At 45.8% G+C, this 13,907-nt stretch overlaps 1 protein-coding gene across 6 annotated transcripts in view; it reads right to left on the bottom strand.

The window, feature by feature from the left end:
* The window catches only part of LARGE1 (LARGE xylosyl- and glucuronyltransferase 1), a 662,422-nt gene that overhangs the window by 331,727 nt on the left and 316,788 nt on the right, over positions 1-13,907 (bottom strand). For all 6 annotated transcript variants that reach the window (XM_027769037.1, XM_006170333.2, XM_027769041.1 and 3 more), the window contains one exon: positions 3,461-3,543. In XM_027769037.1, coding sequence (XP_027624838.1) covers positions 3,461-3,543 — 83 coding nt within the window. The remainder of the gene's footprint in view (positions 1-3,460; positions 3,544-13,907) is intronic.

Below are 13,907 nucleotides of genomic sequence, written 5' to 3'. Positions count from 1 at the left end.
AGTTAAAACTGGTTTTCTTAATAGTAACGAGTGAACTCACCACTGAAAGTCGTTAGATTATGTTAGAAATTGTGTGATCAATAAAATGTGGGTGGGAAAGGAATGGAAGACAATTGTAGACACCAGAGATAGTGTGAGAAGAGGGTGGGAAAGGACAGAGGGTCAGAAAGAGGGTTAGAAAATTTTGGATAATAATATGCATGATTAAGTCACTATGCAGTATATTATGGATGGGAAATCACATTTTGTGTGCTGTGATGATGCTAAAGGAAAGAATGTAAATTAAGTTACAAAAAAAAAAAAAAGTTTCAGGAAAAAAAAATCGATTCAATGACTGCAGTAAGATATATAGCCCCAGCTAGGTGCTACTTTATAGGATGCATAAAGTTAGACTTGTGTTCATGGAAATGTACATATCACCTGTGTTTGCCATGAAAATATTTAGATTAATTAAGGTCTTTAGTAATTCAATAAAATGTGGGGGGTAAAGAGTATAGAAAGCAAACATAGATACCAGAGTCAGTGTGGGAGGAGAGTGGGAGATGGCAGAGGGTAAGAGAGAGGGAATCAAGGATGGAGGGGAGCAAAACATACAGAAAACAAGAAATGGAAAATTATTTGCTGACAATGACATGTTTGTTGATGTGCTTGATTGAGACAATATACAGTGTATTCTGGATGGAAAATCTCATTTTGTATGCTGTAATGATGTACAGTGAATGATTGCAAATAAATAAATTGAAATATATAAAAAAGAAAAAGAAGTATAATCTAAAGAATTGAAATGACCTGCAGTAAAAATAAATCACTCAGTTAACTATAGTGGCATGAGTATAAAGCTGAGTAAGTCTGGGCTGGATATATTAGTGTACTGATTGAATAAATATATCTTAAAGTTCTCTAGGAAGTTGTTAAACAATTAAGCATTTACTGAGCATGTGATGGCAAGCACTTTGTTCAGACATCAAGCCTACAAAAATATGAGGCTGAGATCTCAGATTGTCGGTTTCTGTCTCCTAAAGGCCCACATTCTACTACAGAAGACATATCACAAAGGGCTAGATGGTGACATAATGGAAAAGGAACTGGACCCACATGGAAAGATCCTAAGTTTGCTTCCTGGAGCCTTCCTGTACACACTGGGCATTCGCGGCTGAGACTGGGTGGGAACGTGGCGTGAAGACCTGTGGAGGGGCACCTGTCTCCCTCTCTGTCTGAAGAAATAAATGAGCTTTTAAAAAAGAAAAGACATGTCATGGATAGAGTAAAATGTAATAAATATAATGATAGAAGACATGCGGGATCCTGTGGGCAGGCATAAGGCCTCAGGGTTACAGGGAGAATGCCTGCACCAAGTCTTAAAGGACAAGAGGGAATCTGTCAATGTGGGAGAGGCAGCAGTAAGGGAGAAACGGGCAGACAGAACAGTATGATGGGGCCTGACAACAGGTCACACTGAGGACAGCAGGAGGCACAGAGGAGCGAGGAGAGAAAAAGCATGATGGAGAATGGCATCAGCCCTTGATGGCCTGTGCACCCGGCAAACAGCTTCTCTCCCTTTGACAAAGGGAAGCCACTGAAAGGTCTTAAGAAATCGGATCTGTGTGTTTGAGTAACTATTCTGGAATCAGAGAGGAAAAATCTGATGAATGGAAAACAGGGAGTCAGGAAGGCCATGTACATGTGAGAGGACAGATAGATCTGAACCCTGTCAGTCTCAGTCAGAATGGAGAGGAAGGGATGGGACCAAAAAACATCTAAGAGAAAGAACGAGGCACTGATGATAGATGGGCTAGCTGGGGACTGAGAGAGAAGACAGATGCATCCCAGTTTCTTGCAGGGTTGAGAAGTGCTGGGTGTGCACCATCTCTCCTCTCTGTGTACACCACTGACAGCTCGATTCAGGTGTAGAACTTTATGTTGGACTCAGAGAGGTTTTCATGACTATTCCTACCGTTAACAGCCTCTGAACATTGACCTGGCCATCTGGTACATGTCCATTCTGTTATCTATGGCTGTGGATAAGCTTCATCCAAAATCTCCATAAGAACAGGAGAGCTCTGGGCCCTGACTGGAACTGTGGACCCAATTCTGGGTACATCTAGATAGCAATCAAAACAGTAAGGAAACAGAGGAAAGTTCTTGAGAAAGCAGAAGCAAAGGGTGGGAGTTTATCATGAAGCAGAGAAGACTCCCAGGTGGCATCATCACTTCCGGGTGGAAGAGCACCCAACCCTTGGTATAACCAGCTCTGTCAGGGACCAGGTCCAGGGCATACACCTACACGTTGGAAAATTTCAATTTAATATGAGGCAGGATTCTTTAACTTGTAGAAATGCCTAGGGGTGAGGTTAGCTGTGCTGGAACGGTGAACTCATTTGCTGAGGCTACTGAGATAAAATACCACAGACAAGGCAAACCACTGAAATATACTCCCCCCCAGGTCCTGAGGCTGAAAATCCAAGTTCTTTTGCAATATCTCTCCTTGACATGTGGATGGTCGCCTTCTCAGAGTGTCTTCACATGTTCTCAATCCTAATTTTTCTTTTCTTTTTTTTCTATAAAATGCAAGCACCTGCCAGAGTAAAATGTGAAAAAGTACCCCCAGGAGGATAGCTATGCTGCAATCCATTCTCCTCGTAGGAGACAGGCACACACATGTATGTGCTGGTGTGTTTCTCGAGGCAGGTTGGAGATTTGAACTGCGTAGGTGGTCATGTGGAATCCAGTTGCCTTGATCTTCATGCCACTGGCCAGTCCCATCCTAATCTCTTTTTTTTTTTTTTTTAAAGGATATCAATCATTAGATTAGGGCCGACCCTAACCTATTTTAACCCAATTATTTTTTTTCTTCGTTAAAAACATTACTTAATCTTATTTATTATTATTATTATTATTTTTTAAATTTGACCAGAGAGAGAGAGAAAGTTAGAAAGTGAGAAAGCAAGCTGCCAGGTCCAGGATTTGAACCATAGCTGGCCATGTGGGAATCCAGCACCTTAACCACCATACCACCTGCTGGCCCCCTAGTTACCTTTTCAAAGATTCTCCCAATATAATCATATCCTTAACTAGAGATTAAGGTTGTAACATATGAATTTTAGGGAGGACACAATTCAGTACATAACACAACCTGCCAATAGGGATGTGTAAAATCAGAGGTCTCGGAGAGTGCCAGTCAGGGAAAGCCGACGTAGAACTGAAACATCAATTTGGGGTGTCCTTGAAGTTCTCTGTACGTCTGGAAGCTACAATTCTAGACAGGGCAAGCCAGCACCTAATCACCGCCATTAAACACTGTGAACACAATAATCTCCCCAGGGTTTCAGACAAAAATTACATTTTCATGGCAGCCTGAATGACGGATAACAATTTTTGTTCTTATTTAACCCTTCCCCAAGGGGATTCACAAGCTGGCAGTGGCCTACATCAGCCAGCAGAATACGAAAGTCGCTCTTACCTATGAAACAGGACTGACTTGACCAAGGTGACGACGTCTCGACTGGCGTTGTATCCGGCACAGACAATAGCCACGTGGATCGTCTGGGAAGAAAAGAAAAGAAGGGAGCAGTCAGACAGACGGAGGCCGTCCTGGGGTTCCAGGGTGCACAGAAAAGGAGAACTACCCTTATTTCTTCTTGGATCATTGGAAAGCAAAGGACATAGTCTGTAGCTGTGGAAAATAACTCACGACAGTTTTATTAAGGCCTTTTTAATCGGTTTATGGAGCTATCATCATTTGGAAATCATTAAGACTTTTCTCAATTACATTTTGAGAATGAGAGAAATGGTGATGGGCTCAAACAGGCAAGCAGCGAGTCCCTGCCCTAGTCGGGAGACGATGATAATGGCTAAAAGAAGCAGCACAGAAAATGAAGCTCTGACCATCGAGGACCTCAGCCTCAGTGTCGAGGAAATGTCTTCGGCTGTCCTGGGTTAGGCTCACCTGATAACAGGGCTCCAGAAGCCAATGAACACCTATGGGCCTTCATGGGATACCTTGGAAGAACTGAAGGTTAGCGGAATTGAACGGGACCTGTAGGTCTGCTCATCTAAGCAGCTGGGGTGTGGGATTCATATGGATCCTGGCTCTGTCCCTTAACCAAGGGTGACCTGCGATGGCAGGAAAGTGACATACATTTTTTATTTTTAGAGGTTTATGCTTTAGGGCATGTGCACTTGCTGGAGAGAGAGACAGAGACAGTAAGTGAGAAATCACCCCCAGAGGGGTTGGCCACGCCACAATCCCTTCTCTTCCATTCTCCTGGGATCGCGGACCCGCATGCACAAGTGCCTGGTATGAGTTTCAAGCCACGGGCTCTAGGACTCAAACTACAGTCAGCTATGTGAGAGTGCAGTGACATAACAGCTCCACCATCAGCTGGCCCCAGTGGCACGCATCTTGTGGGAGGGTGGTACGGAGGAAGGACAATGCCAAGGGCAAAATGCCGAGTCGGGTGCACTGCAATTCAATCAGAGCAAGAAATGTCTTCAGGAGCTGAGCTTCCCAAAAGGGGTGTCTTGTCTCATCCCTTCATATTCTGAGCTACAGGTGCAGGGCCAGCACCCTCCCTGTGCCAGCAATCCTCCTGTTTCCCCTGGCACCACATGGCCATCATTCTCCATGTGCAGCACGACTTGGTAAGGACTGTAAAGTACAGCTCAAGAAGTCACCCTTCCTCTCAAAGAACACAGAGTCCGTGCCTCTGGGTCTGTTCCTTTTGCTAAAGTACAGTCTTCCCTGAATGGACACCTGCCTCCCAACACCCTCTCCAGCCATGTTCTGTCCTAGAAGTCCCGCAGAACAAGAATGTTCCCCTGGCACCCATTATGTAAAGAGAGAACACTTAATAAAGGTCTCTTCTTTTCCAGAACTACTCAGAGCTCTTGTTCCCAAGGTATGGCTTCTGGACTCCTGGTCTCCCACATCAGCAGTCTGACATCCTGGTCACTCTCCTACAGGCTTCTGTGATAATGGCCTCTGGTTCCCAGGCTGCCTCCAGCACCCCACCTCCTGACAACACCACAAGAAGTTTAATCTGAGATGATGAACCATCCAACAGTCTCATGCCCGTATCCATGTCCACACCATTTTGTTCCAAAGACCTCCGCCCCACGATGGCCATCCAGTCCCGGTGCTAGAAGCTGAACCTCGATTTTATCCTCAGTCTCACATTTTTAGAAGTCTGATAGTCACGAGGACATCACACCGCAGGACTCCCAGAGCCCCTGTCCTCTCCCTGCTCCCTATCTTCCATGCAGGGGCCCAGTCCCTGTCTAATGGGCCATACCTTGCTGGCCCCACTGTGCTTTGCTTCCACCGCTGCTCAGCTGAACCATCACCTCACTCTACCCTCAGTTCCCTTTGTATGCTGCCCCCACACTCAAAATGCAAACCCCCAATCCCAGAGGGGTGTTGCAATCTCCCTCCTCAGCTCTAGTACCTAGCTGCCAAAAAGGATGACAAGGGGAGATGGGAGAAAGGAATTAAAAGCATAACGATGAGCAATATGTAGCAAATGACTAGCTTCAGGCACTGCGCTTAATACTCTCCAGGATGACCAGATCCGAGTCTCCCAGTTGCACGAGCCAAAGATCATATTATCATTTTAGTATCAAAGATCAGAAAACTTGACCCCGGTGTGAACTATAGTTGACAGATGCTGTGGGGAAGCTGGGGAGAAGTGCAGAGCTGAGAACAGACTGTTTGCAGATGCCCAGAATCTTCAAACACTCTGCTGGAAGGTAGGAGCTCTCCATGAAGGACAACTCACCTCCCTCCTCTCTTACCGAGGACATCTGTCTATGTGTGGGGACTTTCTTGGTTGTCACCACCTAATGGGGGATCAAGTGCTACTGGCATCAAGTAGGGAGAGGCCAGGGATGGAAACATCTCACAGACCACAGGATAGCACTTCCACACTCCAACAAAGAATCAACCTACCCAAAAGGTAAGTAGCACTGCTGGAAGGAAGGCCTGTTTTAGGAAGAAGGGGTGTGGGAGGGAATATGGGGTGGGGGGAAGCTCAGATCCCTCTGGGTTCTTCTGCTACCTTTTCTTAGTCTAATGTATGCACATCTTAATTCCTGCACCTGTAAATGAAGACACCATCGCTCATCTCTGGATAATATCTCCAAAAGACTCAGGATGAAAAATTGTAAAGCAGATGCAACTGTCACCATTTCAATCATGAATAGGAAACGCCTGCACATAGGAGCCACCACCAGGAAGAGCACAAGGGATGGGGAAAGAACTCGCTGAATCAGGCTGTTTTGAATCGCAAATATTTAAACACGTGGCCTGAGATATCAAACTTAGTCTTGGCTTCAGGGTTCAGGGACTTTTTAAATTGGCCCATTAAATCTAAGCACAAGTGTGTAAATTCTCAAACATTTTACATAGTGCTCCAATTTCTTTAGTTTTATCCAATACACCTGCCACCATGAGTAATCCCTCACATGAAGCTGCAGCAGCAGGGGGCCCTGCTCCTAACAAGCAGAAAAGCAGTGTGTCGTCTAAAACATTCTTGGAAGTTTTGAGGGGGTCCAGATTTTTAATGATGCAGAAGCAAACCATGGTAATGGGGCAGGCTTGGAGTTGGAGTGGGGAAGAGTAGGAGAATACTCCTTGAAAAAGCTGGCTCCCAAAATGGCCAGACCATGATGAGCTTAGATTTTTGACTCTATGAAGTCCAGGTTTATTAAGTGTCTTAAACATTCCTCCCATCTAAGGTGAGTTTACATGTCAGATTCTATGATCGCTGAGCCTTCCTCTCCATACTTAACAGGTACACACGGACCACTTGGCTTTGACGATCAAGTCAAGAAGGAGGGTGGGGTGATATTCTCACTCACCCCTCCAAGCTCCCTCAAACTTTCTCCAACTTGCCCAGTGCTCTGAGAGTCTAACATTTAAGGACAAAGTTAATGAGTCTGATATCTGGTTGAGTTTGGTCTACAGGAGGCACCAGGGGGTCTGACAGGAGGGGTTTCCCCAGCCCTTGTCAGGGACTCTAATGTACTGGTTCTTCCACAATGCCTCTGGCCTCTAATTCCTTCAGGCCCCAGGGTTGTTGCTATTCTTTCCAGGAAGCAACACCCCTTCGCTGGCTCACCATAACCTGGCCTGCACCTAAGGCCCTCCAACCCTGTTGTCCTGGAGTGTGAGATCTTTGTCCTGCTAATACCAGACCAATTCAGGACCCTTCTCAGCACACCAGGACTCTCTGTCCTGGTGGCCAGAAGGAGAGCACAACTGACTTTCGAGCATTCATAGACAGCCTGCTGATCCCTAGAATGGGACCAATGTAACAAATTTGAGAGTTTAGAAACTTAATTTGTACATTTTAAAGACCGTTGCAAGATTCTAAGAGTCTCAGTCCACACACGTTCTTTGTCAGGGTACCCTTAAGGTTCCTCTTCCTTCCTTCAATCTCAGACACCGTGCTCAGCATACCCAGAGTCCCTGCAAGCTGCACCTGAAGATGCAGACAAGGGGGTGACCCCGGTGTGAACTATAGTTGACTGCTGACACCAATGAGGTCAAGGGGGACTTTTCCTTGAAAGCCTGCAGGGAGGACTCAGGCCACTGAACATTTCTGGAGCTGCCTTTGTGCCTGACACTACACTGAGCTTGGATGAAGGGAAGGTCGATGAGACAGTCTCCACCTCCTCAGGGTCAAGCACAGAAAACAAGCCACAGCTAACCAGGTAATGCCACCAGAGACTGAGAAGACGCCTACACAGACAAAGTTGGTGTCTGCATCCCTGAGCGGCCATAATGTCCCCGACCGACAGGGTACAGGGAGAACTTCTGGAAGGAGAGGGCATTTCAGGGACCAGACCAGAGCAATTTGTCACCCATGACGTTGAGGGCCAGCGAGGGTGTATGACTCTGTGTACATCAGTCTCCATCAAACCTGAAAGAAAGTTCCCTGACCTCTGCTGAACTACAGGAAAAATTCCCCAAGGGTATTTTCCCATATATAGTGGCAGCCAAGGCATAATCATTGTCTCCAAAGAAATTCTGGCCAAACTGAGGAATCACAGGCACGCTGTGGCCCTGGCGAAGTCATCGACACAGCCCAGCCCTGCTTCCCTCAGCACCGCCATCGGCACAGGACTCTCCCTTCACAGCACTCTGCCTGGGGCACAATTCAGTTAAAGCATCACCCATTAGGAGTAGGGGGAACCCCTTTATACATGGACATGGATGTGCTATGAAAAGGAAGGCTTGGCCCAGATTCTGGACTGCAGCTGCAGATTTGGGGATGTCCTCCCGGAGGACAGAGGCTGTGGGGCAGCTGGGGAGAAGTGCAGAGCTGAGAACAGACTGGCAGCAGGGAGGGTCAGAGCCAGGGTGAGAGAGTGGCAAAAGCCCCTTCTCAAGAGGGGCATGAGCCGTAACGCTCTAAGCTAAGCAGGTGTATGACTCTGGGGGAAAAACAAAACAAACAAACAAAAAAAACAAAGTTCCTGAGCCTCTCTAGTGTCACCTATAGAACGGAGACAGGAACAGTTATCCTATCGGGTTGCGCAAGAATTAAAAAACTGAATCAAAGTCACTTAACAGATGAATGCTTATTAATGTACACTCAGTGGAAAACCAAACGCGACAAGACAAACAGCACAAGAGTCATTGTTTAGCACCTTCCTGCTTTAATTTCCTCATCTGCAAAATGGGGGATGACATACTCGAGGGGTTGTTGAGGACACAGTGTTAAGTGGCTCTGTCTCCAAGGTGCCCCACATTCACTTGAGGGCTTGTTAAGCAGGTGCCGGGCCCTCCCCCCGTTTCTGACTCTGGAGGTTTGGAGAAGGGGAACCTGGGACTAGCCTGCTTCCGGGTAACACTGCAGCTGTGGCCCGAGGACCACTGCTCCAGCTAAAGCATGCTGAGGGGCGTCTACGTGAAAACCCAGCAGAGGTTAGAGGTGATTATTCCGAGAGCACGAGGATGTTCAAAGAACCTATCTGCAACTGGAAACAGAGCACCCCACTTTCCTTCACATGGACAAGCAAAGTCAAGGCAGCGTTCTTCTCCCAGCTTTCATCATGGATCCTGGGCCTTGATACTTACTACTCTTCCAGGGTGAGGAAAAAGGCAAGAGTAACGGAATGGGCACAGGCTCCAGCTGCAATGAGTAGGGCACTAGAAATCAGGAGAGCCAGGGAGTTTTCTCCGGCCAGTTGTGACCTAATAAATTGACAAGTTTTTAAAGGGTCTCAGAGACCGCTTCTACAACAAGAGAGCTCAGGTTTTCTTTCTGGAGAGATTTTTGCGATAGGGTACATGCACTTGCCAGAGAGACAGGAAGACTGAGAGATGGAAAGTGAGAAATCACTCCTGCAGGTATGGGCACACCGCAATACCTTCTCCTCTATTCTCCTCTTCAGATTGTGGGCACGCACGCATACATGCCCGGCATGAGGTTTAAGCCACCATGTCCAGGACTTGAACCACAGTCACCTACGTGGAAGTCCAGCGACGTAATCATTATGCCATCTGCTGGTCCCAAGGGGTTTAACATTTCTATACACAGAGTGTTCCTAACTTTCATGACTTTCTGAAATTCGAGATAAAGAAAGTAAGATATAAAGCAGTTAAGCAACTTGCCCAAAGTTCCATGGCAAAATAAAAACTGTATTGCCATCTAAAATAATCGTACAAACTACAAAGTACCTCTGCACTCCTGGAAAATTGCTCATCTAAGTCTGCCTATTTGCTCTAAAGACTGAACCAAGGACTTAAAAGACAAAGTGAGTTCAGCCCCTCAGAAGGAGATGGCTCCTGACTTTGCAAGTCAGGTTTTCAGGGGTTTGGCAAAGGACTGGTAGAGTTACGAGTTCAAGGACCTGGTGTAAACATAGAAAAGGTCAAACCTCCAGGGGTGTCTCTGAATGACCCCTCTACAGTCCAGTCTTAGGAAATGGATGGTGAATGTATGAACTATCTGGCATCTTCCATCCTGGCCTGTTTTTATTCCTGGCCATTCCATGCTCTTGGCCTGCTTACCCGCTGACCTTCTTGTGTTTTGATGAATAAGACAGCCTGAGGAATCGAAAACCCAGTAGGTCACACGGAGCACATATGATGGGGTGAGGATGATTCTGGGCTGGGTCAACAGAAATCTAACTGATACGGGCAGCCCCATGTCTTGGGCAGGTAGGCCGTATAAATACCGCCTGATGGTGGCTCATCATGATTGGATATGCCACACTCTGACCATCGGATGACCAGCCTGACCCACAAAGTCCCCACACAGTAGTCAGATACATAATCATTCATCAGATACTGACTGCCTACTCCATGCCAGGATCAACTGTCGATGTCAGGAATATAACAGAGAGCAAAAGGGGCCAGATCCCTGCCCCTCTCCCCCAGTCTCATGGAGAAAACACTCTAGTTGGAGGACACAGAAACTAAACAGAAAAATATACATATAATAAAAGCCACAGGCTTACAGCACACATTGATCACTGCTGTGTGGTGGGCTGAAGCCACCCAGGAGGCTCAGGTTCAATTCCCAGCATATGGTGAAAAGCCAGGTGTGCCAATGCCTGCCCAGTCTCAGCTGCTGGGAGACTGAAGCAGGAAGATCAAGATACAGCAGGACCCTGTCTTCAAACACACAAACAAGCCAGCTGAGCAGCGGTGGTGCAAGCAGGAGGGCACTGCAACTCCAGGCTGAGGCCACAGGGAGACCCAGGTGCGGTTACCAGACCAATCGGACAAGCTAGGTGCAGTGGCAGGACCAAGATCTGGCTAGCTAGGGGGCTGTGGAGAGGACTGTATGGGCAAGATCCTGTCAAAAATCTCTTTTGCTCATAAAAATGAAACAAATAAATAAACAAAAACCACCCCCCATACACCACAAATGAAGAAATACACACACCTATGTATGTGTATGTATATATGGAATGCTGGATGACGTTAAGTCTAGGAAGAAAAATTATCCAGTGAAAGATGATGTGTGGAGGGATCAGCAGATGACGTAATGGTTACATTGCTAGACTCCCACATGGCCGAATACAGTTCGAGTCCCAGACCCGGTGGCCAGAAACTCATGCCAGGTACATGCACATGCATGCCCAACATCCCAAGAGGAAAGTGGAGAAGGGACTGCAGTGTGATCATCTCCCCTGGGGGGTGATTTTTTTGCTTTCTGTCTGTCTCTCTAGTGAGTGCATGTACCCTAGAGTAAAAATATCTCAAAAAAAAATGTGTGGGGGTGGATTAATACTATAAAACAAGAAAGTCTTGGAAACTACCTTCAAGAAGATGGAATTGGGTCAAATATTGGAGCAGAGGAGAGGAGAGTCCTTTATTTATCCAGCCAGGAATGTTTTAGACACTGGAAAGAACCCTGAGGTGCAAGGTAGTTGGTGTGTTTAGGAAAAGAGAGGCCTGAAAAAGAGACAGCAACTTATAACTTTTGACAAGACCTTTTACTTTTCCTCCTGTTGAAAAAGACAGGGCTGCATCTGCAACTGCTGTTGCTCCTCTCATTTCCTAAAATCAGTTCTTTTATAAAAGCACAATATAGTAGGTCATCAGGAAAGTCATAACATATTTTTCCACGTTTTTTTTTGCTTTCTGTCTGTCTCTCTAGTGAGTGCATGTACCCTAGAGTAAAAATATCTCAAAAAAAAATGTGTGGGGGTGGATTAATACTATAAAACAAGAAAGTCTTGGAAACTACCTTCAAGAAGATGGAATTGGGTCAAATATTGGAGCAGAGGAGAGGAGAGTCCTTTATTTATCCAGCCAGGAATGTTTTAGACACTGGAAAGAACCCTGAGGTGCAAGGTAGTTGGTGTGTTTAGGAAAAGAGAGGCCTGAAAAAGAGACAGCAACTTATAACTTTTGACAAGACCTTTTACTTTTCCTCCTGTTGAAAAAGACAGGGCTGCATCTGCAACTGCTGTTGCTCCTCTCATTTCCTAAAATCAGTTCTTTTATAAAAGCACAATATAGTAGGTCATCAGGAAAGTCATAACATATTTTTCCACGTTTTTCTATGCAAAAATGCATCACTACTTTCCTGGTGACCCAGTACAAAGCAGATCAAGCTAAGAATACGCTGTGGCAATGCAGACAGGAGGCTGCCAAAGATAGTATCCCTTGCTCTGGCCATGGTGCAGTAGCCAGTCTCTAAGACTGTCCTCAAAGATCCCTGCCACCTGGCACTCATGCCATCCGAAGCTTCCTCTACCCTGTTTCGGAGTTGGTCTTACATGACCAGTAGGATTCGGCAGAAGTGCTGGTCTATGCTACTGCGGCAGGGTTACACACACACACACACACAGCATCCTTTGCCTTCCTCTCGGTTTAAATCACTTACTCTGGAGAGAGCTAGCTGCTATGTACTGAGAACTCCCAACCAAGCAGGCCTCAGAAGTGAGGCCTCCAGCCATGCCAATGAGCTGTCATAGAAGCAAATCCCTCACTCCCAATCAATCCTTCCGAAGACTGTGGCCCCAGCAGATACCTTAACTACAACTTCATTAAAGATCCAAAGTCACAATCCCCAACTAAGCTGCTCCCAGACTCCTAATTTTCAAGAACTGTATGAGATTACAAATCTCGCTGTTTAACGGTGTTAAGTTTTGGGGTTACCTTGCTATGCAGCAATAAGTAACTAATATACACAAAAAAGGGACTTAAGATACCCCTACAGGACTTAGGGCTCCCTGAAAATCATGGTACAAGACAAACTCCCTATTTTCCTTCTGACTAGGTATTCCATTATGCCAGGGTCTGACATTTAGGGAAGGTATTTTAGTGAGTTTACAACCTTGAAGATGCCTCAAAGAAGACATGAAGCTAATGAAATATGAGTTCAAATTCTGTAATGGGATCTTCCAACAGCTACATGGGATATGAGAAGACTTCTGGGTCCTAAATTATTATGTGAAGTCCTTGGAGATTAAGTTAAAACAAACAAAAAACAAAGATCAAAATACTGTGGGGTTAATTAGGGGCATAGAAAATGTAAGCGAGATGTGTCAAATTTTATAAACATAATGTCTCCAGCAAAATGCCAAGCCCCTACTGATTTAATAAATGTAGCCACAATCTGGAAGGCCATTTAAGACAATCTGACTTCTTTTTTCTTTCTTTCTTTCTTTTTTTTCAGAGAAATTTTTGCTATAGGGTACTTATCCTTGCTGGAAAGGCAGAGAGAAACAGACAGAAAGTGAGAAATCAACCCCCAGGGAGGATAGCCATGCCACAATCCCTCCTCCTCCATTATTCTCTTGGAATACTGGGCAGATTTTTGCTATAGGACACATGTGTCTGGCATGAGTCTCAAGTCACTGGGTCTGAGACTCAAACCACAGTCGACTACGTGGGAGCCCAGTAACATAACCATTAACACCATCTGTGGGTTCCACGGCCTCTTTATAAAGAACAAATATGTTAAAGGCGTCTAAGAGTTACAACAAGTGGATAAAATGAAGGTTCGTTGATAAATGTTCTACAGCTGATGGTACTGGTGTATGCCATCAGCCACAAATCTGGTTGTCATCTTGAAGTATTGTAAACTACAAAAATAGCTAATTTGTCTTTTAAAAAGTTCAGAAAACAACACACACATCTTTGCTTAGACACACTGAGGAGTGAGTACACGCTGGGGCTTTTATGGCTTCCAAGGTAAAAGAGGACCCCCATCTCCTGACTGATCACCTTGAATCCTTGAGGTGAGGTACCCACCAGGCTGCACTCAGGAAGGATTGTGGCTTAACAGTCAGGAGGGAAGGACCACAGAAACCCTGACTCACAAAGGTGTAGTGTAGCCCTCAATATAGAGGGTCTGGAAGCAAATAACCCAGTTTTAAACCCAAATCCCATTTTTCACCCCCAGAGTGAGAAAGCACCCACCCCCAAAGGGGTGTGGCCACTT

Source organism: Tupaia chinensis, unplaced genomic scaffold, assembly GCF_000334495.1.
Source record: "Tupaia chinensis unplaced genomic scaffold, TupChi_1.0 Scaffold148234_1, whole genome shotgun sequence".
NCBI lineage: Eukaryota > Metazoa > Chordata > Mammalia > Scandentia > Tupaiidae > Tupaia > Tupaia belangeri.
The sequence above is the reverse complement of the archived record's forward strand: the minus strand, read 5'-3'. Positions and strand labels throughout refer to the sequence as shown.